Source organism: Mirounga angustirostris, unplaced genomic scaffold (genome assembly GCF_029215605.1).
Source record: "Mirounga angustirostris isolate CCGP_5_RB_7025 unplaced genomic scaffold, mMirAng1.0.hap1 SCAF_15, whole genome shotgun sequence".
NCBI classification, from domain to species: Eukaryota; Metazoa; Chordata; class Mammalia; order Carnivora; family Phocidae; genus Mirounga; species Mirounga angustirostris.
Window position 1 is genome coordinate 14,234,292 of NW_026991723.1, and position 21,441 is coordinate 14,255,732.

A 21,441-nucleotide genomic window follows, 5' to 3' on the forward strand; every position below is an offset into this window, starting at 1 on the left:
CAACTCCCCCCAAGGTGTGCGCGTGCACTCTTGCACTCTCTCTCTAATGAATACATAAAATCTTAAATAATAATAATAATTTGCATCAGTAGCTTACCCTATTCATGGTGATATTAAACACTGGTGCAAAGTATTTGACTTCTCTTTCTTCCAGCAGTGCTTCTTGGATTTTAATGTGCACACAAATCACCTGGAAGTCTTCTTAAAATTCAGCATGAGTTAGTAGGGCAGGTCCTGAGATTCTGATTTCTAACAAGCTCCCTGAATCCTGATTTTACTAGTCTACTATCACACTTAGCAAGATTAGAGTGTGGTTTGGTCTGAGCATCTACACAGTGAAATATATTACTGTTTTAAGTTCTTATATTTTAGTAAGAGCATTACTTTAAAATACAATGTAAATTTAAGTTTTAATTTTATTTGAATTTCATTTTAGGGCAGAACTGGAAATGTTATAAAATGCTTCTATAAAAATGGGATATAGGCTCAAGAACCACTGCCCTAGAGGAAGTCTTGCACATGTACCTAAGTAAACATATACAAGAATATTCCCCACAGTGTTTTAATAAGCAACTGGAAAAAACTAAAATGATCAACAGAAATCTGATAGTCACATAATGAAACACATACCATTATCGCAGTAAAAATAAACTAGAATTACCTGAATAAACATAGATAAATCTTGGCAAATAGAGTTTAGAAAGCAGGCTACAGATACAAACATACTTAAATAATCAAAGAAAAACTATATAATGTTCAAGGACATAAAGGCATGCAGTTAGGTATAAACACATGGATAGGAAGGATGCATTCTATTTTTTTGGTTAGTGGCTGGGAGTAGGGAAAGAGGAAGTAGGATTTCAGAGGGGTTTTCGAAGTACAAAGGAAGCTTCATTTTGTTTTGTAGTTTTATTTCTTCAATTGAGTAATGGGTGCATGAATATTCATTATATTGTATGTTGCCAATACTTATATTGTTCTCATTTCATCTGAATTGGCAAAAACTGCTGGGTCCAAACAGCTGTTTGGAAAACACTGCTCCAAAGCAAAGGATTCAGGGCTAGAAGTCCGAAAACCCAGGTTCTGCTTCTTACAAATTATGTAGCTTTAGGCAATTCAAAGAATTAACTTCTCTGGGCTTTATTTTATCTGTAAAAATGTCATAAAACATCACTTTTCCTCCCCAACTCACAAGGCTAGGGTTGAGAGGCATAATATAGGGCAATACATATATGACAATTTGTTAACAGGGTAGGAAAGGTAGAAGTAAGTTTTGAGAATTAAGAACAAAAACTTGGATATACTAGAAATAAAATCTACCAGTAAAGAAACCAACCAAGCCAATTCGTCACTCTCTATTTTCTCATCATCACGGATTCTAAGGATATTGACAGCAATCTTAATATGGGGGAAATTCTGAGTTATCAATTCTTAGATGATGGCACATAGGATAGGCATTCTCCCTATTATAACTCTCTTTCCTTAGGCTAATTCTTCACCAAGGAATTGAAATTCATAATACCAAAATAAGAGATGTGCATCGAAAAGTACTCTTATTAATAAACTAAATCAATGTCACATAATCGAAGTAACTGTTGGTTCTCACCGCCCTTTCTATAAAATGTGCAGGTAACACATTTTATTGGCCCTATATTACAGATGGAGAAACTGACTCAGATTGCTTGAGTTTGTAGACCAATTCAGTGACAGAACTTGGGACACTAATTGCTTAGTTGTTCTGTGCTCATAAAGTTATCAAAGACATTATTTTGCCATGATGTTTTATGATAATTTTGTTTGTCACAGGAAACAAATTCTTTGTCAGATATCATTTCACACATATTTCAAAATGGGCAAAGATACTCAAGGAAACAAGCACTTACCAACTACAGTCCTGCACAGCACGGGACAAAATTAAAACTGCCTAGCCTGCTAAAAATCTAATCCTATCCTTCCCAATTAACCTTATTAATACTGGAGCAGGAGAAAAGAGAGGTCAAAATATTGAGGTGAGGGTGCTATTCATTGGCTCACGGACCTCAAATAATACAGCAACTACCGCACAACAGGCATTTTATTTCTTTTATTAAGTTGAAACATGGCTCTCTCTCCTGTTCTTTAAGCCACCACCTCTACTCTCACAAAAATTAACCAACTAGAGTGGGGCAGTCCCTAGTAAGAACACTGGTAATTATGATGACTAAAATCTTGGTTACGATGAGATACTAGATAGGTTACACAAATGAGTTTATGCCATCAAAATATGAAGAGACAAACTATGGAGAAAAGTTCATTTTACTCTAACTTTTCCTGTTAATGTAAACAGATACACCCTATTACAACATGTACCTGACTTTTTACTCAGGCTCATTAGGCAGTTCCAAATGCTGACCCAAGATCTCCAAAATTCTTTTTATGTATTGGAGCCTTAAAAAAAAAAAAAAATCAATGAATCATCTTGCAGATGAGGTATTATATGCACATATATTACGAAATACATTAAACAGAAAACACCTTTCCATAAAAGCCAAAATTTAAAGGTCACCCTCTCTGTATTCCGTTATTCATCTTTTTGCTTATCAAGCCCACCTCACGCAGACTTCCATCAAAGCATCGTTTAAAAAAAAAAAACAACCAAAAAGTGTGTCTGGCATTGGCAGAAATCTCCCCAAGGATCCAAGCTTTGAACTTTTTTTTTTTTTTAACAAAAAGCCGAGGTTAAACTCACTTTTCTTTGGCGGGGGGGGGGGGGGGGGGGCGGGGGCTTCTCAACGATACATTCGAACTCGACACAACTTTCGCTTCAGGGTTAAAAAAAATTTCCAAACAAAACCTCTCATTTTCCAACTCAAAAGCAGTTACCGAGGAGCCCAACCTAGGGTTCGGAAACAGGTTAAGATTCAAGTGGAGCCACCCAGAGAAAAAGAACCCTGAGCCGGCCCTCCGGGAACACAAATCATCGAGAACGGGGCCGATTCGATCTCAGATCGAGGCTGGCACACACGAGGACCTTCAGGAGAAAGCTTTCGGGCATCGCCAGCCCCACAGGGAGCCAGGCAGGAGAATGTGAAGCTGCCCCATCTTTCCGTCCACGGGGAGGAAAGCAAAACAAGTGAAACGAGACCCTTCGGCGCCAGGAGGACTAAGACCTTTCTCAGTCCGGCTTTCCGTCTCTCTCCCGCCCCCAGACTCCCGTAGCCCTCGCTCGCAGGGACTCTCCTACCCACCTCTCCCCTTCACGGAACCACCGTTGAAACCCAAACCAGACCCGATCCGAAGCGGCTTCCCCGCTTTCGCCGCCGCCGAGAGGGATCCCGGTCGCCAACAACAAAGACGCCTCCCGCTCCCCTCCCCCTTCCCGGCCCGGGTTCGTCCCTCCCGCGCTGCGGCTCCGGGCCTACCGCCCCCTGCCCGAGCCCGGCCGCAGCGCCCGGCCCGCCGCGGCCCCACGCACCTGCACCTCAGGGGCCGCGGCCAAGGTGTCGGGAAGAAAGGGCCGGGAGAGAGCCTCTGCCGACGCGCTGTCCTCCACAAGGTGCGACCCACGTTGCCGCTGCCGCCGCCGCCGCCGGACTATCCCGGCCTGCGGGCGGGCGCGGCCGAGGAGCGGGGACGAGGGCCGCAGCCCCCGGCGCCGGGACGAGGAAGGACGGCGGCGCCCGAGGGGGCCGGCTCGCGCTCTCGAGTCTCGCCTCGCGCCGGCCCTGCTCCTCCACACGGGCTCGCGTTCTGCTGACTAACGGCCCCGGCGCGAGGCTCTGGAGCGGCCGCCGCCGCCGCCGGCTGCTCTCGGGCCTCACGTCCCGCGCGGCCGTGGTCGCAGCCGCCGCCGCCGCCGCCACCTCCCTTTCTGGCACTGCAGACACCACCCAGACCCAGCCAGGTCTTTCTTCTCTTTAACCCTCCGTTCTTTGCTCCTCCTCAGCCTGCCACCGCGGGGCTAGCTCTGGTGGCGGGAGGAAGGCTGGAGGGGAACCGAGGGGGCGAGCAAAACCCTCGCTAAGGCAGGAGTTGGACACTGACTGGAGGAAGATGCCAAGCTGACCCGGGCTCCAGCCTGCGAGCGGGCCGGGGGAGGGACGCAGCGCAGCTTAGCCGGACTTCAGCCAATCACAAGACGCCCAGCGGAGTCGGGCGCCTGGAGAGGCTGAGCTGGGTCGGCAGGAGGCGGGGATTGCGGAAAAGAAGAACCAATCAAGGCAAAGGCTCCTTGCCCCTCCGCCTTGATGGACTGCCACGTTCGGACCAATGGGGGAATTCTCGCTTCGAAGGAAGCGGGATTTAGACGCCGGGATTGAGAGAGAGGCTGCGCGGAGGGGGATGGGTCGAGACTGGGCCGCGTGGAAGAACATTGAGGGTTTTGACTGACCAGAGGGAGTCCTTTGACCTCCGCGATGAGTCACGTGGGCCGACGGGGGCGGGGGCGGAAAGGCTGGATAAGTTCCTTCCGGGTCAGTGACAGAAGCGGGGACTCCGTGGGATAGTTCCTGCCGTGTTGGTTTTCCTCGCGTCTTCCTTGTACCAGCGCGAGGTGATTGTGGTTTCTACGATGAGCTCCCAGAAAGGGAACGTGGCTCGTTCCAGGCCTCAGAGGCACCAGAATACGTTTAGCTTCAAAAATGACAAGTTTGATAAGAGTGTTCAGACCAAGGTAGGAACCTGCCTGTTGCACCAAATCTGACAATGGGAAGGAATGGTTCAGTGAAGGGGAGAGAGGAAATGAGAGGAGTGGGGAGAGAGCGATTGTGGACCGCAGCCCAGAGTTAGTTTTGGCTGCAATGCAGCCTTTTCTAAAATGATATTCCCACGCCCTTTCTTTGACCTGGACGTGTTATCTCCTCGTAAATATATTTGGCGGTCAACATTTAACCAATTACATAGAGTGAACGGGACCCTCATCAAAACCTAAAATGCAAATGGAGAACTGAGCTGTTGAACGGTTCCCATCTGGATCACATATTTGCAGTAGGAAACGAGGATTATGGCACGAGTGTCTCTCAAAGTTTGCACCAAGTTTATGCAGCCACTATTTCTTTGTGGGAACTACAAGCCCATAGGTTTGTAGGGAGGATGTGAAGGATTAAGAGCTCTTAGCCCCAGTGTCCTCACCAACATAACTGTCTCTTTTGTAAGATTGTTTTGAGGATCAAATTATTTGGCTAATGTAAAAATTCTTGTTTTGTTGGTTATAAGTCATTTACTTCTTTAGGAGGGTGTCTGTGACCTGGAAGAAAATTCAGACTTTTGTTGTGAGGCTGAACTAAATGATGTATGCTTTGGTCTGGATCATAATTGTCCATTAGGTGATTAATTTCTCAACATTGAATAAGAAGGAAAGTAAACTGTTTATGGTAATCTGTGATCTTTTTTTTTCTGTCTTCACTTACCTTCTAGATATTTAATGAGCACCCTCCATGTACAAAACCCTATGTTCCTGTGTTTGCAGTGTTAAGAAGAGTAGAGCTTATATTCTTCTGGGTCATTGGATAACAAGCAAGCACAAAGATACATAATTACAAATTGCGATAAACTTGAAGTGCAAGATAGCTCAGTGAGGAAGGGTAAGGAGGGATATTTTCAACTGGGTGCTCAGAGGACCTCTCCGTTCCCTTATTTAGGCTCACATTCAGAAAGAAAACCTGCAGCAGCATTTGGGAAGACTTTCCCACGTTTGTGCTCATTAATAGGTAAACCAGGATAAAAAGCTGTGCTATTCCAAATAGATGCCTGTCTTGTCCTGTATTTTTGCTCTGAGCTTTTGCACAAGCATTTAATTCTGATTGGTTTTCATCAGATGGTAAAAAGCAGTTTTAATAAATGTTTAGCTACAATGTAGCTTCCTCTACCTCTTGTAGTTGTAAGTATAAGACTTCTTGAACTTGTACTTCTTGTACTTTTCATTGTTCATTTTCTTGGTGTTCTCTAACAACCATGTCATTACCCTCTGAAATCTTTTCATGAATCTCAAATTCATTCACAAAGTTTCATTTTATAACTTTTATCATCAGTTTCTTTGCATCTTTTAAATCCTGAGGTAGTCTCATTTGTCCATTGGTAGAATGAGCAGGTGTTTTGTTATTGGAGAATCTGACCAAAACAGCAAGAAATATTTTACTGAGGAAGATCAGGTTGATCATCTTTCTAATGGAGGAGTAATAATTGGCTCTGTTCATAGCAAATTCTTGAACCAGCTATGTGCAGCTATCTAAAGCCAAGATTTTGTCTGACCCCATCTTCATTCCTATGCTTTATACCAGAAAGCTGTTTGATTCAGTGCCATCCAACAAAGGAGTGGTGAGAGTGCATGGTTCTCTAACTCTCCTTAAAAGACTGTAGTGACGGGGCACCTGGGTGGCTCAGTTGGTTGGGCGACTGCCTTCGGCTCAGGTCATGATCCTGGAGTCCCGGGATCAAGTCCCGCATCGGGCTCCCTGCTCGGCAGGGAGTCTGCTTCTCCCTCTGACCCTCCTTCCTCTCATGCTCTCTGTCTCTCATTCTCTCTCTCTCTCTCTCAAATAAATAAATAAAATCTTAAAAAAAAAAAAAAGACTGTAGTGACAATTGCCTATTTGTAACTCATGAGTTTGTGGGAGTCCTGCATGATAGTATCCCTTTTCTGTCAACCATTTGGATAATGATAGATGTTCTATTGGGAGATTTGTCTAAGTAAAGCACCCATTCTCAAAAGGACACAGGTGATAGCTGTCTTCATGTTTGAATATACTCCAGAAGAAGAGAGAAGCTTATTCTGTAGCCTTCCAAATGGCTAAACTTGAACCAAAAGGTTAAAGTTACAGAGAGATTTCAGTTGAATATAAGGGAGTTGTCTAATAGAAGCATGCACTAGGATTTTGTAACCTCCCTTTCCCTGGGGTTATTTAAAAGAGGCCTCCATGGCCATTGGCCTGCAGTGTCCTCTCATGACTTGTCGAGATGGAATAGGTTTAAATCTCTTCTAGTCATTTAGTTCTAAAATGTTGTTTGTTTCAAGGCTGCCTTGTGTCCCTTTCTGGAAAGGCAGTGATGTGTAATTAAAAGAACATTGGCCTAAGAAAAAAGATCCACGTTAGCCTCAGTTCTGTTGTTTATTTTGCTTTGTTATGTTAGGCAGGTTACCTCTAGCTTTTAATTTACAATACAGGGTTACTGCTATCTCTTGTCCTATTTACTTCTCAAGATTGCTATAGGGATCATTACAAAAATATCTTTGAGAAATAGTCATACAAATATAAACTGAGCCTAAAGCATATGGTAATTTATATAGACTTGCAGTTGCTCAAAGCAATTAATAAAAAAGAATTGTGTACTTCTTGGAGAATATTGAAAATAGAGAAATGTATAAAGTGAAAGTACCTTTTCCCAGTCCTATCCCTCTTCAAATGTAGTCACTGTTAACAATTTTTTTTTGTTAACAATTTGTGTGTGTTTTTAGGTATCTATGCACAATATAGTATATATGTAATAAAGTACATTTTTTTTCTTATTCAATTAAAGTGGGTTTGTCAGAATACAGAGATTAAACTCAGTCTTTTTAATGGCTGTCTAATATAATATAAATGTAGAATACCTTAATTTCTTGTTAGTAAATGCTTGGATTGTTTTCAGTTTATTGCTGTGGCAAAGCTGCTGTAAAATTCTTGGATTCACATATTTGTTCCACATCTATTATCTGGCGCCAAACACTGTGCTAGATTCTAGAGGTATAGGGTTGAGCATAATATAGTTTGGTGGGCTAGATAAAAGTAGTAATCAAATAATTTTTCAAGTATGTTAATAGAAATCGCAGTAAGGGCGCTGAAGGAAGAGTCTAAGGAAACTTGAGGGTATCAAGCAGGAAGTCTTTTTTTTTTTTTTTTTTAAAGATTTTTCATTTATTCATTTGACAGAAAGAGAGAGAAAGCACAAGCAGGGAGAGCAGCAGGAGAGGGAGAAGTAGGCTTCCCGCTGAGCAGGGAACCCAATGGGATTCGGGATTTGATCCCAGGACCCTGAGGTCATGCGCCCCTAGCAGGAAGTCTTGATTAAGTTTAGAGGCTTAAAGAAGGCTTCCCTGAGATCTAAAGGATGGAGAGCATTTAAGTAAATGAAGTGGGAAGACCATATATCCTTCTTAAGAATACTATTTGTTTTATATATGTAGTTAGTGTTGTTTTATTAGCATTTTCCAAAGTGCGCCAGGATCACATCTTCTCCATAAGGCAGGAGTCAGTTTCATGGTTCAGTTACTTTGGAAATAGTACATTCTGGGTCTCGCTTTTAGGGTTCGTAGTGTACTTTGGCATACAACACTGAGAAGTTTTGCAGTGTAAAAAAAGTTATTTAACGAAAACTTGCTTGGTTAGGGAACCCTTTGGTTTGCATAATGCATAATGATTTCGAACTAATTTTGGGAGAAACACTCATTTGGGGGAAACTCTGGTCTTTACCTTCAAATGGAATAAGAAAATGAAAATCTGAGGCTATACTCTCTAAATCGTTTTGGGAATAAAATTTTGTTAGCAGTAACTAGTATTTGTATTCTTAAGTGTGTTAGCCACTACACATACTTGATATACATCATCTAATTTTGATCTTCAAAATGACCCTAAGGGACACCGAGGTGGCGCAGTCGGTTGAGCATCCAACTCTTGATTTCAGTTCAGGTCATGATCTCGGTGCTTTGGGATTGAGCCCCGTTGGCTCCGCACTTGGTACAGAGTCTGCCTGGGATTCTCTCTCCCTCTCCCTCTGCCCCTTGCTTCCGCTCACGTGTGCATGCTCCCTCTCTTTCTCTCAAATAAATAAATAAAATCTTTAAAAAAAAATGACCCTAAGATAGATGCTATAATTATCTTACTCTGTATATTGGGAAGTTAGGACTTAGTGGTAAGTGATGTGTCTACCCAAGTTACATAACTAGCACATGGCTAGCCATTCATTAGGTGATGTCTGTGCTAGGAGACCTCAAAAGACAAGTAAATCAAACCCCTTTTTTGTGTATGTGTGTTACAGTTGTTGTTGTTGTTCTTAAGTAACCTCTACACCCAATGTGGGGCTTCTCCTCACGACTCTGAGATCAGGAGTTGGATGCTCTATTGACAGAGCCAGCCAGGTGCCCCAGTGTTGTTGGGGGGTGTATGTGTGTGTGTTGCCTTGTTTCATTTATTTTTTTTCCAATGTTGTTTTTGAATACTGCATGTTTGTGTGTAATAGAAGCAGTGTGACACCACATTAGGGTCAGAACAGAGATGCACTTTATTGCCACTGCCCCTAAACACTACGTGTTTGAAATGTTCCAGAGAAAGAGTCTCTCCTCACCAGGTGTGACTGCCTGTCGTGTCACGTTATCACGGATGTGGGCTCGTTGGGGTAGGTCCCATCCGTTCAGCCAGGGCTCCGTGGCAGAGGTGGGGCTCCTTCCACTCCCTTCCTGTGATGCTTATACAGTCAGATCCCTCAGCTTCTGGTTAGGCAGAAAGCTGTCTTTTTTTTTTTAATTTTTTATTTATTTGCGCAAGAGAGAATGAGAGACAGAGAGCATGAGAGGGAGGAGGGTCAGAGGGAGAAGCAGACTCCCCGCCGAGCAGGGAGCCCGATGCGGGACTCGATCCCAGGACTCCAGGATCATGACCTGAGCCGAAGGCAGTCGCTCAACCGACTGAGCCACCCAGGCGCCCCAGGCAGAAAGCTGTCTTAAGTTGAAGGTGGTATGATTACATTTACAGCAGAACAGGATTCTGTGTTTACAAGCAACTTTATTCACAATAGCCAAAAACTGGAAAAAACCCCCCACAAACACCCAAATATCTATCAACAGGAGAATAGATAAGCAGATTGTGTCAATCATACAATGGCATGCTACTCTGCTATTAGAAAAAAAATGAACTACTGATACATGCATTGTTTGCATGCATTGTGTGCATTGTGGACGAATCTCAAAAACATTGTGTGGAAGGAAAGGAACCAGGTGTTTCTTCCAACTATAGAAATCAGAGCAGTGGTTGCCTTTGGTGGTGGGGGGATTGACTGTAAGGGCCTCAGGAAAACTTTCTGGAGTGATGGAAATGTGAAGATCACAAGAATGAATACATTTATTAGAAATCATTGAATTGTTAATTAAAATCTGTGCTGGAGGGGCGCCTGGGTGGCTCAGTTGTTAAGCGTCTGCCTTCGGCTCAGGTCATGGTCCCAGGGTCCTGGGATCGAGCCCCGCATCGGGCTTCCTGCTCAGCGGGAAGCCTGCTTCTCCCTCTCCCACTCCCCCTGCTGGTGTTCCTCTCTCGCTGTGTCTCTCTCTGTCAAATAAATAAAATCTTAAAAAAAAATAAAATTAAAAAAAATAAAATCTGTGCTTGAGGGGTGCCTAGGTGGCTCAGTCAATTAAGTGTCCAACTCTTGATTTTGGCTTAAGTCATGAACTCCTGGGTCGTGAGATTGAGCCCTGCATCAGGCTCCGCACTCAACGTGGAATCTGCTTAAAAGATTCTCTCTCTCTCTTCCTCCCCTGATCTGAGTTCATGTTCTCTCTCTCTTTCTCTCAAATAAATAAATAAATCTTTAAAACAAAAATCTGTGCATGACATCAATGTAAATTTTACCTTAATTAAAAATAGATATTATAGGGGTGCCTGGGTGGCTCAGTCTGTTAAGCATCTGCCTTCAGCTCAGGGTCTTGGGATTGAGCCCCACGTCGGGCTCCCTGCTCATCGGGAGCCTACTTCTCCCTCTCCTCCCCACTTGTGCTCTCTCTCGCTATCTCTGTCACTATCTGTTTCTCTCTCTCTCAAATAAATAAAATCTTAAAAAGAGAATAAAAATAGATATTATAGCAAAACTGATTAACCACTCAAGTGTCATGAAGTTTTGTTTTTGTTTGGGGAAGGTATAGAAATACTACTTATATCAGTCTTTTTAAAAAAACAATTTTATTAACTTTTCCCAAAAGAAAACAAATTGACTTTCTAATATATTGAGCATCTTAGCTAACCACAAGTCAAAATAATTCTAATAATTGCATTTTAATATTTTTCCTTTATAAACACTAGTCATGACACTTGAGTTTGTTTTTCTGTAGGAAAAGTACAGATGAGCATTACAAAGTGGATTTTGTGCATAAGATTACTGAGCCTGGGTCTCATTTTTTCCTAATTTCACTCTAGGAAAGAATCATAGTAATTTAGTATATGAATAAGTAATTAATGAGTAAATAATGAATAAGACCTTGCTGTGGAAAAGGATGTCCTGGTATTGGTAAAGCTCATTTTGTCCAGATAGCTTAGAATTAAGTGGTATGGGATCTTTGTTCTATCTCCCCTAGCCCAGAGCTATTGCACTTTAGGGAACAGTCTCAGATTGGTTCAGATAATCCCTGGTGTGAGTAATTTCCTTGTGAGTGATGAAGCACTAGTCATGGGAATAAATGTTATTTCTCAATCAATTGGTGTCAACAATGAAGAGTAAAACAAGTGGGTAGTCTTGAACAAATCTGCAGTGGGGCAGATATAGAATCCACTGTAGTTTCTAGCTAACCATCTCTGGGACTCTAGAGAACATGTGGGACTCCCTTTGATCTTTTTCCAAATTGGGAAATGTTCTTTGATAGATTTCACCAATGCTGTCTATTAAATGGATTTATGTTAAATCAGTCCTGCTCCCAGTTGATTTGTTACTAAATTCAGCATGCTTTTTCAGTTGACAAGGTGACAGTCTATGGTGTGCTGGGCATTATGATATGCATTAGGGTCTTATACCCAGTAAAAGTTGTAGTGCTAATGACACTCTTTAATTTTTCCTTTGTGGTATTTTTAGTATTCAGAAGTGTTGTATTCTTCTTATTATTTACTTTTTATTTTCTCTCCCTTTCCTACAAAAACAATTCCATCCACGCTTGGAGATATTCCATATATCTACATTCCCATGGTGCTTCCTCTTGAAGCCAATGAAGTGATTCTGCGTGTTTCTTGAAATGAGGCCTATAACAATATAATTGGCTTTTTTCTACATCAACTATATATTTTAGACATTTCATTTTCTGTACAGTGATGACTGAAATTAATTTGTCTTGATTTGATGTGTTGGATAGTACTCACCATTGGATTATGAAGTTTTATCATTATATTGTCAACACTTGTTTCTTCATAAAGTTAAATATACACTGTTAGAAAATATTCTAGAATTCTTCATCCAGGTAAATTAGTTCATCTGAGAGAGAAAGTCATAATTTATATTAACTCTCCCCCAAGTGGGTCATTTTTCTGGTTAGAGAAACACTGTGGTAGGGAGTGGTGTGCAGTTGGACAAAGTACCTCAGGGCTGACAGTTAGAGGCTGTTGTGGTATTTGTTATTTTAAGCCGTCGGACTCTTTCCACATCTGCACAAGTGTTTTGTGAGGTCACAGGCAGGTGTGTAGAGAATCCTGCTTGTCCTCAGAACAGCCAGCCCTGTTGCCAGCTCACTCTGTCCTCAATCGTGGTTGCTCTTTTTCTCACCATTGTTGACTTTTGTGAAAGGAAGATGTGAAATGAGAAGGGGATAAAGGAATAGCTAACATGCCTGAGATTCCTTTCTGAGATTTTCCTTATCTCTCCAGGCCAAATTGCGCTTAAATGTAGTGAACGAATTAAATAAACGTTCTTTTTCTGAACTTCTTTGAGGTATGCAAGGCCCTCTACATGAAGATAATTATTAGGATTCTTCAGTTGCTAATTTAAACAGAAAGAAAACTTATTGGAAGGATCCTGAGCTACTCTCATGAAGCTTAGAAAAGGTGTTTCGGTTGATCTTTTATTAGAGTCTGAGATTCCCAGGTTAGCTGCTATTATTGGGAAATTTATCCTCATTTGGCTTTGTGCATATCCTCACCTGACACAGTCTTCCAGCCTTTCAGTGCCCCTCCCCTAGCCCCTCCAGTTGGCCTCCTGGAATCAATAGTTTATTGTAATCAAATCGAGACATAGTGTTGAACAAAATTGCTTTCACTTTCTTGCCCTACCTGACTATTTCCTGGAACTCTGTTTCCTTGTAGTCCTTAAGTAATGATGTTTGTTCACCCCACATCTTCAGCCCCACCTCCCGTTTAGAACTGTTTCTCCCATGTGCTGCTTCAGTCCATTTTTTTTCTGGCTCAAAACTCCCACCTTTTTTGAAATACATGCCATCAGACTGTTATCCCTTCTGGGTCTGTCATTGCCTCCTAGTTATACCTCCTCATCAGTACCTGACTCATTTCCACAGATCCTGTCATCATACCTAGTGATTGCTACATCCCCGTGGATAATCCAACATCTGATCTCTCAGCTTTTAGACCTCCCCCCACCCCCACCAGAAACCTATTCCTATGGTCAAACCTTAAACTTTCTCAATGCTGGTAACTGCTCCACTTACAAACTTTTTAGAAAAATGGATCACCATCTACTTATCTAGTTTCCTTATGCCTCAAACATATATATATATATATATATATTTTAAAAGATTTTATTTATTTATTTATTTGACCTAGAGAGACACAGTGAGGGGGGAACACCTCCTCTCGCAGGGGGAGTGGGAGAGGGAGAAGAGGGAGTGGGAGAGGGAGAAGGCTTCCCACAGAGCAGGGAGCCCAAAGTGGGGCTCGATCCCATGACGCTGGGATCATGACCTGAGCCGAAGGCAGATGCTTAACCGACTGAGCCACCCAGACGCCCCGATATTTTTGAACTCCCTTAGATACTCCTGTCCATTAACCTTTCTGCTTTTTACTGTACCCCATTCATGTCCTTTTCCCCTCCCTATGTAGCTTGGAATTCATGTTCTACCAATACACCTTTTTCTTCTTGCCTATACCTCAGCAGCCTTATCCTTCTTTCCCACTGTGGTGCTTGCCTGATGGAACCCCTGCTTTGAGCCAGTTTTCTATTATTCCACCATCACATCTACCAAACCACCTGCATCTGCACCAATATACTTTGCCTTCCTGTGACAGTGGATGAAAATGCCTGTCCTTCCCAAAGACTAGGCCCTCCACTTGCACCCTGGAGCTTATTCCCTGTTCTCTACCTAAGGACTTAAAGGCTTAGGGCTCCTCTGTTGTCCAGTTTGTCCTGCATTATCAGTCTTTCCATCTCCAGTGGGTTATTTCAATTTCTTAAGAAAAAAAAAAACAGAAAACAAAAAACAACCCTCCTTAGGTGGGTGGAACCCATATTCTTTTCTAGCTTCACCCTATTTCTTTCTTCCTCTCTATGGAAAAGCTCTAGGTTCTCAACTTCTTTACATCCCATGGCTTCCATCCCTGTTCAAACAGTTTTTGTACTCATTCCACTAGAACCCCTCTTGTCAAGTCATTGATGTCTGTATTGCCAAATCCTGGGTTAATAATTGTCCTCATCTCTCTCAGTTGCTTAGTATCATTGCCTCTTGAACACTCATCTGAATTCTGAAATAATTTCTTCATTTGTCTCAGTCCATGGTGTTAAATACCATCTTTATGCTGATACCTTCCACATCTGGAGCTCCAGGCCAACCTATCTCCTGAGCTGCAGAGTTGTATATTTAGCTACCTACTTGACCTCTATTCTTGAATATAAAAAATGCATCTCAAGTTTAACATGGCAGAGAAAGAACTCTTAATCTTTCTCTCTCAAACCTTTTCCTCCAGTGTTCTCCAACTCTGTAAACAGCCCCATCATTTACCCAGTTCCTCACACCAAAAATATAAGAATCATCCTTGATTTTTGGCCTTTTTCTCACATTCTGTGTTTTTTTTTCTCCTGTGTTTCAATTTATCAGCAAAACTATGAACTGTTAAATTATGTTAATTTTTATAGCCTCATTATGTTCTGGCATATCATTTGTTTACTTGTTTGTCTTATTTATAGTCCACCTGGAATATGATTTTCACCAGGGAAAATATATATTTTTTATATCCTTAATACCTAGACCAGGGGTAGACCAGGGTTTGGTACACAGGAAGTATTCAGTAGGTAGCTGGTGGGTTGAATGAAGTAAATAAATAATTATAACAATGTATTAAATGCTGTGGCAAGGGGAGTACTATAGTAGTTCTGAAAGGAATGGAGGGAAAGGAAATACTTGATACAGTATTATCCTCAAGGAGATAGTACAGCTTGGGGATGAAGGGTCAAGGAAAGGTTGAATGGAATGAGATAGAAGAATGGAATAAAGCAGAAAGGGAGAAGAGTACTGTTGAGTTTGTAGGTTGTGTGTGGGTCAGGAAGTTGAAGGAGTTTAATCTGGAAACAAAATTAAGATCAGGTAAAATTGTTGTTACATTAAATAATCTTTTGAAAACAAGGCTTCTCTTATTCATTTTTGAGGGAAGAGTTCCTGACACATTGAAGGCTCCTCGGTAATGTTTGAATGAATGAGTGAAGGTCCTCTTAAAATGAAGAGAGAAGGGCAAGAAGAGGCCATGAGTCTTTGAAGGTCTTTTTCTAAAACAAGATTATAAGAGGTATTTATGCTTATTGCCAAAATGAACATATTACATTATGTGGTAGCAAAAGCATAAGAATGAAAGCGACTCTTAGGTAATAGTCTCTCTAATTAGAAGCCTGTGGTTGACTAAAATCTTTTTACCAAAAAGGATAGCTGAATGGATTGATCTCAAGCTGTGAATTAAAATTTCAGTACTGTCAATTTAGACCATCATTTTTATAAGTAAATGTGGTCTGTTTTGATTTGGCTTTGATTAGGTAACTTTGAAGAATAAATATATTTTGAAGTGTATACATTGGGTAGGAAAAAAATGCCTTGTCAGTTTTTGTCAGATTTCCTGTGTGAGCGTTTGGATTTTTGGCAAAAGATATCAAGCTCTTGTTCAAGACAGTGGCGGCATGGTGTGGCAGAAAGACCTTGATCTTGGAGTCAAAAGTTTAGGTCACATTCTATGCTATTTACTGGCTGTGTGATCTTGCACAAAGTTTTCAGTCTGTTAGGGTCTTAGTGGGCTTAGCTGTATTGTAAAGATTGAGTAAGGTTTGTAAAAATGCTCACATGGTACCTGGCATGCAGTGTTAAGCATTCTGTAAATGCTAGTCCATTCCTTCATCTTACTAAGATGTTTGTCATGCTCACATGCTACTCCTTCAGTTATTCCTTTCCTGGTTAATCCCACTGGAATGTCTCCCTCCTTCCCTATGGCATTTGTTGTCCTCACCACACATATGGTGTGTGTCATATTAGTTATTAGCATTTATATCTTGGCTTCTTTCCCTTTCTCTCACACATGTGTATACAAATACCATCTATCTCTCAGAGGACAGGGACTCAAGCATTTTTTTTAACTACTCATGGACATATAGCAAGTAGTTCTATGATGTGGGTTGAAAGAATGGAAATCAAGTAATTCTTACTGACATTGTACAATTAATTATTGGTCTGTGTCAATTCACCTGTCTTTATTAAGCCTCTACTATGTACCAAGCACCAGCAAAAAGATAAGTGGGATATGATTCCTTCATTTAGGAATCTCACACTAGTAGCTACTTTAAAAAGTGGAAAAAGGCTAATATGGAGCATTTTCACTTAATAAACTTTTGTTAAAGTATAACATACAAACACACAGGAAAGTGCAAAAATTCTAATAGAGTTCAGTGAATTTTCACGAAGTGAACATAGTCATGTAACCAATACACAGATCAAGAGAATGCTACTTGCCTCTCTTAGTCACTACTACTCTCCTCCTCAGATTTACCATTATCTTGATGCATATGAAATATTTTAAAACAACTTTGAAGTCACAGCTTTTGGAAGCAAAGGGGAGAGAACCATAGGTACCCAGCTGACCATCCTCTCTTTTCAGAGATAGTATTAGTGGGTGTAGAAAAGCATCCTGACGGATAATCTCAACTCTTTAAATATACAATAAAACGTCTTGTAATACTTTTTTGGGCTGAAAGAAATTGGTGTGATTTGGTTTTCCAACAATGATTAACTTGGTCTCTGTTGGATTTTTGACTTCTAAGAATATCAGGAGTAAATTTGAACTTTCCCATAGCTTTGGAGCTGATTATTTCCACCTCAATCCTAATTCTCTTCTAATTTATCTGTTTATTCATGAGGTTGAATGACATTTTTAGAACTTCATGGTAGACATTTTCTTGGATATTTTATCAAGTTCATTTCTAGTTGGAATAGTTGGGTTTACATTCTAAAGTTAATTATTCACATTGTTCTTTTGAAACTAAATTGTACGACACACTTTCTTTTTTATTTGTTTTTGGTTTGTCAGAGTCTTGTCTCCTTAACAAGGATGTATTTCTTATAGGTGATGGAGTTATGTATGTGTAATAATTTTCAGTGATGCTTTATCAGCAGAATTCTGTTGTACCTTTATATTAATCAGGTCTCGTTTTGAAGGTCATTTGGTGTTGTATGCCATTTATAACATCATGGCTGTGAAATACTAAACTAAGCTGGTGATGATTTTAAATGCTTTGTTGTTTTGGGGTGCCTGGGTGGCTCAGTCGTTAAGCGTCTGCCTTCGGCTCAGGTCATGATCCTGGGGTCCTGGGATTGAGTCCCGCATCAGGCTCCCTGCTCTGCGGGAAGCCTGCTTCTCCCTCTCCCACTCCCCCTGCTTGTGTTCCTGCTCTCTCTGTCTCTGTCAAATAAATAAATAAATCTTAAAAAAAAAATGCTTTGTTGTTCTGTGAAGATTTATATATTATTAAATGCTCAGCCCTCTCTTACCGGGTGGCTGATTTGTTTGTTTTGTAATTACTCATGTCACTGAAGTCATCAATTTGAGTAATATATTTGATATCATGGTATATACTTGTATATGTGAATGTTCTGTGTTACATCATTAACCTTTATCACAAGACATTAGAATAATTTGATGTCATATTTCCCATAAACTTGAAAGCTTATAGGACATAATGCTAGGTCTAGTTTTTTTTTCTTTTAAGATTTATTTTTTTAGAGAGAGGGTGTGAGCAGGGAGAGGGGCAAGGGGAGAGGAAGAGAGAGAATCCTTAAGCAGACTCCTCATTGAGCACTGAGCCCAATGCAGAGCTTGATTGATCCCAAAACCCTGAGATCATGACTTGAGCTGAAATCAAGAGCCATCTGCTTAACTGACTGGGCCACCCAGGCGCTACACTAGATCTAATTTTTAATAGAGTTAGAATAGTCCTCTGGGATAAGTTGTCATCTATTACCAATACATATAAAATAATATTATAGTTACTTTTACATATGTGATGCTATTGCTTTAATTTAAACTCTTATTGAACCATGGGCAGTCCTTTGACCCCCATAGGATGTTTCCAAAGTCAGCTGTTTCCTAGTATACTTAAATTAAAAAACTCCCCCTGGTTTATTGTGGTAATTAACTCTAATCTTAGTGATTCTCTGGACCACCTTTATTAAGGCCTTTTTGCTACCCAGTAAGAAAATGCAGTCAAATTTTACTAAGGCTCTAATTCAAAATGACTGACTGAAAGCATGTGCTTATCTTCCATTTCCCCCAAATTTCAGCGAAATGATGGAAGAAAACAATAAAAGTACAGTATTAGAAAACTTTTCAAGCAGAAAAGAACATTAAGGAAAATTAAAATATAAAGTAGATAGGGTTAGACTGATGCAACCAAACAATTTATTAATCTATAATACAATACAGATTGAAGTCAGGATTTTTAGTAAACTCTAGAAAAATGCCAGTATCAGAATGAACAAGATCTGTACCAATCCTTTGTATCAAGTGGCCTTCTCTAACGTTTGCTCTCCAGATAAAGTCAGAAGAACAACTCTCTAAAATGGGGAGATGCCGTGAAAGATAAAACAGAACAACATTCCTGATCATTTTTGGCCCCAAAGCTTAACAAGGAACCCCTATACATGGAAGTAATATACTTATTGTACATACTAAAGCAAAAGCTATCAAGCTGTTAATTTTCATCCTGTTAGCCAGAGCCAGGCTGAATTCATTTCCAGAGCAATAGTGATCCTCAGTTCTGCTTTAGTAACCCATCCTATATCTGATTCTGGTTATTCTATACCAGCACTGTCTGGAAGAACTTTCTGTGATGATGGAAATGTGCTATATTAGTGCTATCCAATATGGTAGCCATTAGCCACATGTACCTATTGAGTATTTGAAATGTGGACAGTACAGATAAGGAACCAAATTTTACTTTGTTTTATTTTATTTATTTATTTTTTAAAAGATTTTATTTATTCATTCGAGACACAGAGATACAGAGAGAGAGCATGAGCAGGGGGAGAGGCAGAGGGAGAGGGAGAAGAAGGCTCCCCGCTGAGCCAGGAGCCAGACGTGTGGCTCGATCCTAGGACCCTGGGATCATGACCTGAGCCGAAGGCAGACTCTTAACCATCTGAGCCACCCAGGCGCCCCAAGGAACCAAATTTTAATTTAATTTTAATTCAATTGAAATAGCCATATGTGGATAGTGGCTATCATATTGTACAGTACAGATCTACGCCCTCATTTATGTATATGAAGTGCTAAACTTTTTAGGAAAATCAAAACCACGTGATACATGACTGGAAACCCTACTTCCCGTTCCTAGTTAACAGAGGTAACATAAGACACAGAAGAGAACTTTAAAAAGTGTAATTGGTATCCATCCTTAAGCATTCAAAACTTTCAAAATCCAAAAAAAAAAAAAAAAAACTTTCAAAATCCATAAAACAAAGACTGCTGTTAAAAAAGAAACTGGGGCGCCTGGGTGGCTCAGATGGTTAAGCGTCTTTAAAAAAAAGAAAAGCTTATGACATTTCTTTTTTTTTTTTTAAGATTTTATTTATTTATTCATGAGACAGAGAGAGAGAGAGAGAGAGAGAGGCAGGCTCCTTGCAGAGCAGGGAGCCTGATACGGGACTCAATCCCAGGACCCTGGGATCACGACCTGAGCTGAAGGCAGATGCTTAACCGACTGAGCCACCCAGGCGCCCACTTATGACATTTCTTAAAAACTATAACTGTCAGGGCGTCTGGGTGGCTCAGTCGGTTAAGCGGCTGCCTTCAGCTCAGTTTGTGATTCCGGAGTCCCAGGATTGAGCCCCACGTCGGGCTCCCTGCTTAGCAGATAGTCTGCTTTTCCCTCTGCTCCTCACCTCGCTTACTCTCTCTCTCTCTCTCTCTCTCTCTCTCTCGCTTGCTTGCTCACTCTCTCAAATAAATAAAATCTTTAAAAACAAAAACAAAAAACTACAACTGTGGTTTCAGAAATGCAAACTTCTTAATAGGATGGCTAAATAGCACTATGTCAGGAATAAAGAGTAATTGAGTGATTTAGTGATTAGTGAATAAAGAGTAATTTAGTGATCAAGCCAGTGGATTCATCCTAAACCTAGTCTGAAAGACCAAAGTGATAAAATGAAATGAAATTTGAGATACAGAGGATTGAGGTAGGAAAGCCACTATGTTTCTAAAGGAAATCTAGAAGCCAAGGAGGAAGAAATGTTAAAAAGGAAGGAAAAAAAACCCACAAATTTCCCAAACTTGAAGAAAATCTTAAGCCTTCAGATAGAAGGGTTCTAGACATATCTTGGTGAAATTTTTGAACTCTGTGACAGAAAGAAATTCCTACTAGCTTCTAGAGAGAGGGAAAAAAGAGGTTACCCATAAAGCGATTATAATTTTGTAGGTGTCAGACTTCCTATCTGCTACTTGTAAAAAAAAAAAAAAAGAAAAAAATAGGGCAAGATCTACAAAGTGCTGTAAGGGAAGTATTTTTTTTTTTTTTTAAAGATTTTATTTATTTATTTGACAGAGAGAGACACAGCGAGAGAGGGAACACAAGCAGGGGGAGTGGGAGAGGGAGAAGCAGGCTCCCCGCAGAGCAGGGAGCCCGATGTGGGACTCGATCCCAGGACCCTGGGATTGCGACCTGAGCTGAAGGCAGTCGCTCAACCAACTGAGCCACCCAGGCGCCCTGTAAGGGAAGTATTTTAAATTAAGAGTCTCTTATGGTTGTCTCCCTCTCTGGTTTCGTCTTGTTTCATTTTTCCCTCCATTACCCTATGATCCTCTGTCTTGTTTCTCAAATTCTTCATATCAGTGAGATCATATGATAATTGTCTCTCTCTGATTGACTTATTTCGCTTAGCCTAATACCCTAGTTCCATCCACGTCTTTGCAAATGGCAAGATTTCATATTTTTTTTTAAAGATTTTTAAAAAATATTTATTTGACAGAGAGCTAGAGAGCACAAGTAGGCAGAGTGGCAGGCAGAGGGAAAGGGGGAAGCAGGCTCTCTGCTGAGCAGGGAGCCCGAGGCGGGGCTTGATTCCAGGACCCTGGGATCATTACCCGAGCCGAAGGCAGCCGCTCAACCGACTGAGCCACCCAGGCGCCCCGGCAAGATTTCATTTTTTGATAGCTGCGTAATACTCCATTGTATATATACACCACATCTTCTTTATCCATTCATCTTTTGACCCAATCCCACATTTTCAGTGCTAGATCATATGAACAAATAATAGGCTCTCAGCGT

General features: G+C 40.9%; 2 protein-coding genes across 10 annotated transcripts in view; one reads left to right on the forward strand and one right to left on the reverse strand.

The window, feature by feature from the left end:
• ABHD17B (abhydrolase domain containing 17B, depalmitoylase) overlaps positions 1 to 4,015 on the reverse strand; it is a 50,036-nt gene extending 46,021 nt beyond the window's left edge. The window contains exons 1-3 of one of the 5 annotated variants that reach the window (XM_064579489.1): positions 3,455 to 4,015; positions 2,350 to 2,427; positions 98 to 198 (exon numbers count right to left, since the gene is read on the reverse strand). In XM_064579489.1, coding sequence (XP_064435559.1) covers positions 98 to 198; positions 2,350 to 2,371 — 123 coding nt within the window. In that variant the 5' untranslated portion in view covers positions 2,372 to 2,427; positions 3,455 to 4,015. Of the gene's footprint in view, positions 1 to 97; positions 202 to 2,349; positions 2,428 to 3,227; positions 3,357 to 3,454 lie in introns of those variants that run through there. The other 4 variants (XM_064579488.1, XM_064579490.1, XM_045882243.3 and 1 more) reach the window with 4 other exon arrangements.
• Positions 4,016 to 4,165: 150 nt separating this feature from the next.
• CUNH9orf85 (chromosome unknown C9orf85 homolog) overlaps positions 4,166 to 21,441 on the forward strand; it is a 137,337-nt gene continuing 120,061 nt past the window's right edge. For all 5 annotated transcript variants that reach the window (XR_010407725.1, XR_010407724.1, XM_054509171.2 and 2 more), the window contains exon 1: positions 4,166 to 4,651. Coding sequence is in view for 3 of the 5 variants with exons in the window: in XM_054509171.2 (XP_054365146.1) it covers positions 4,550 to 4,651 (102 nt within the window). In the remaining 2 variants the exon portion in view is untranslated. The remainder of the gene's footprint in view (positions 4,652 to 21,441) is intronic.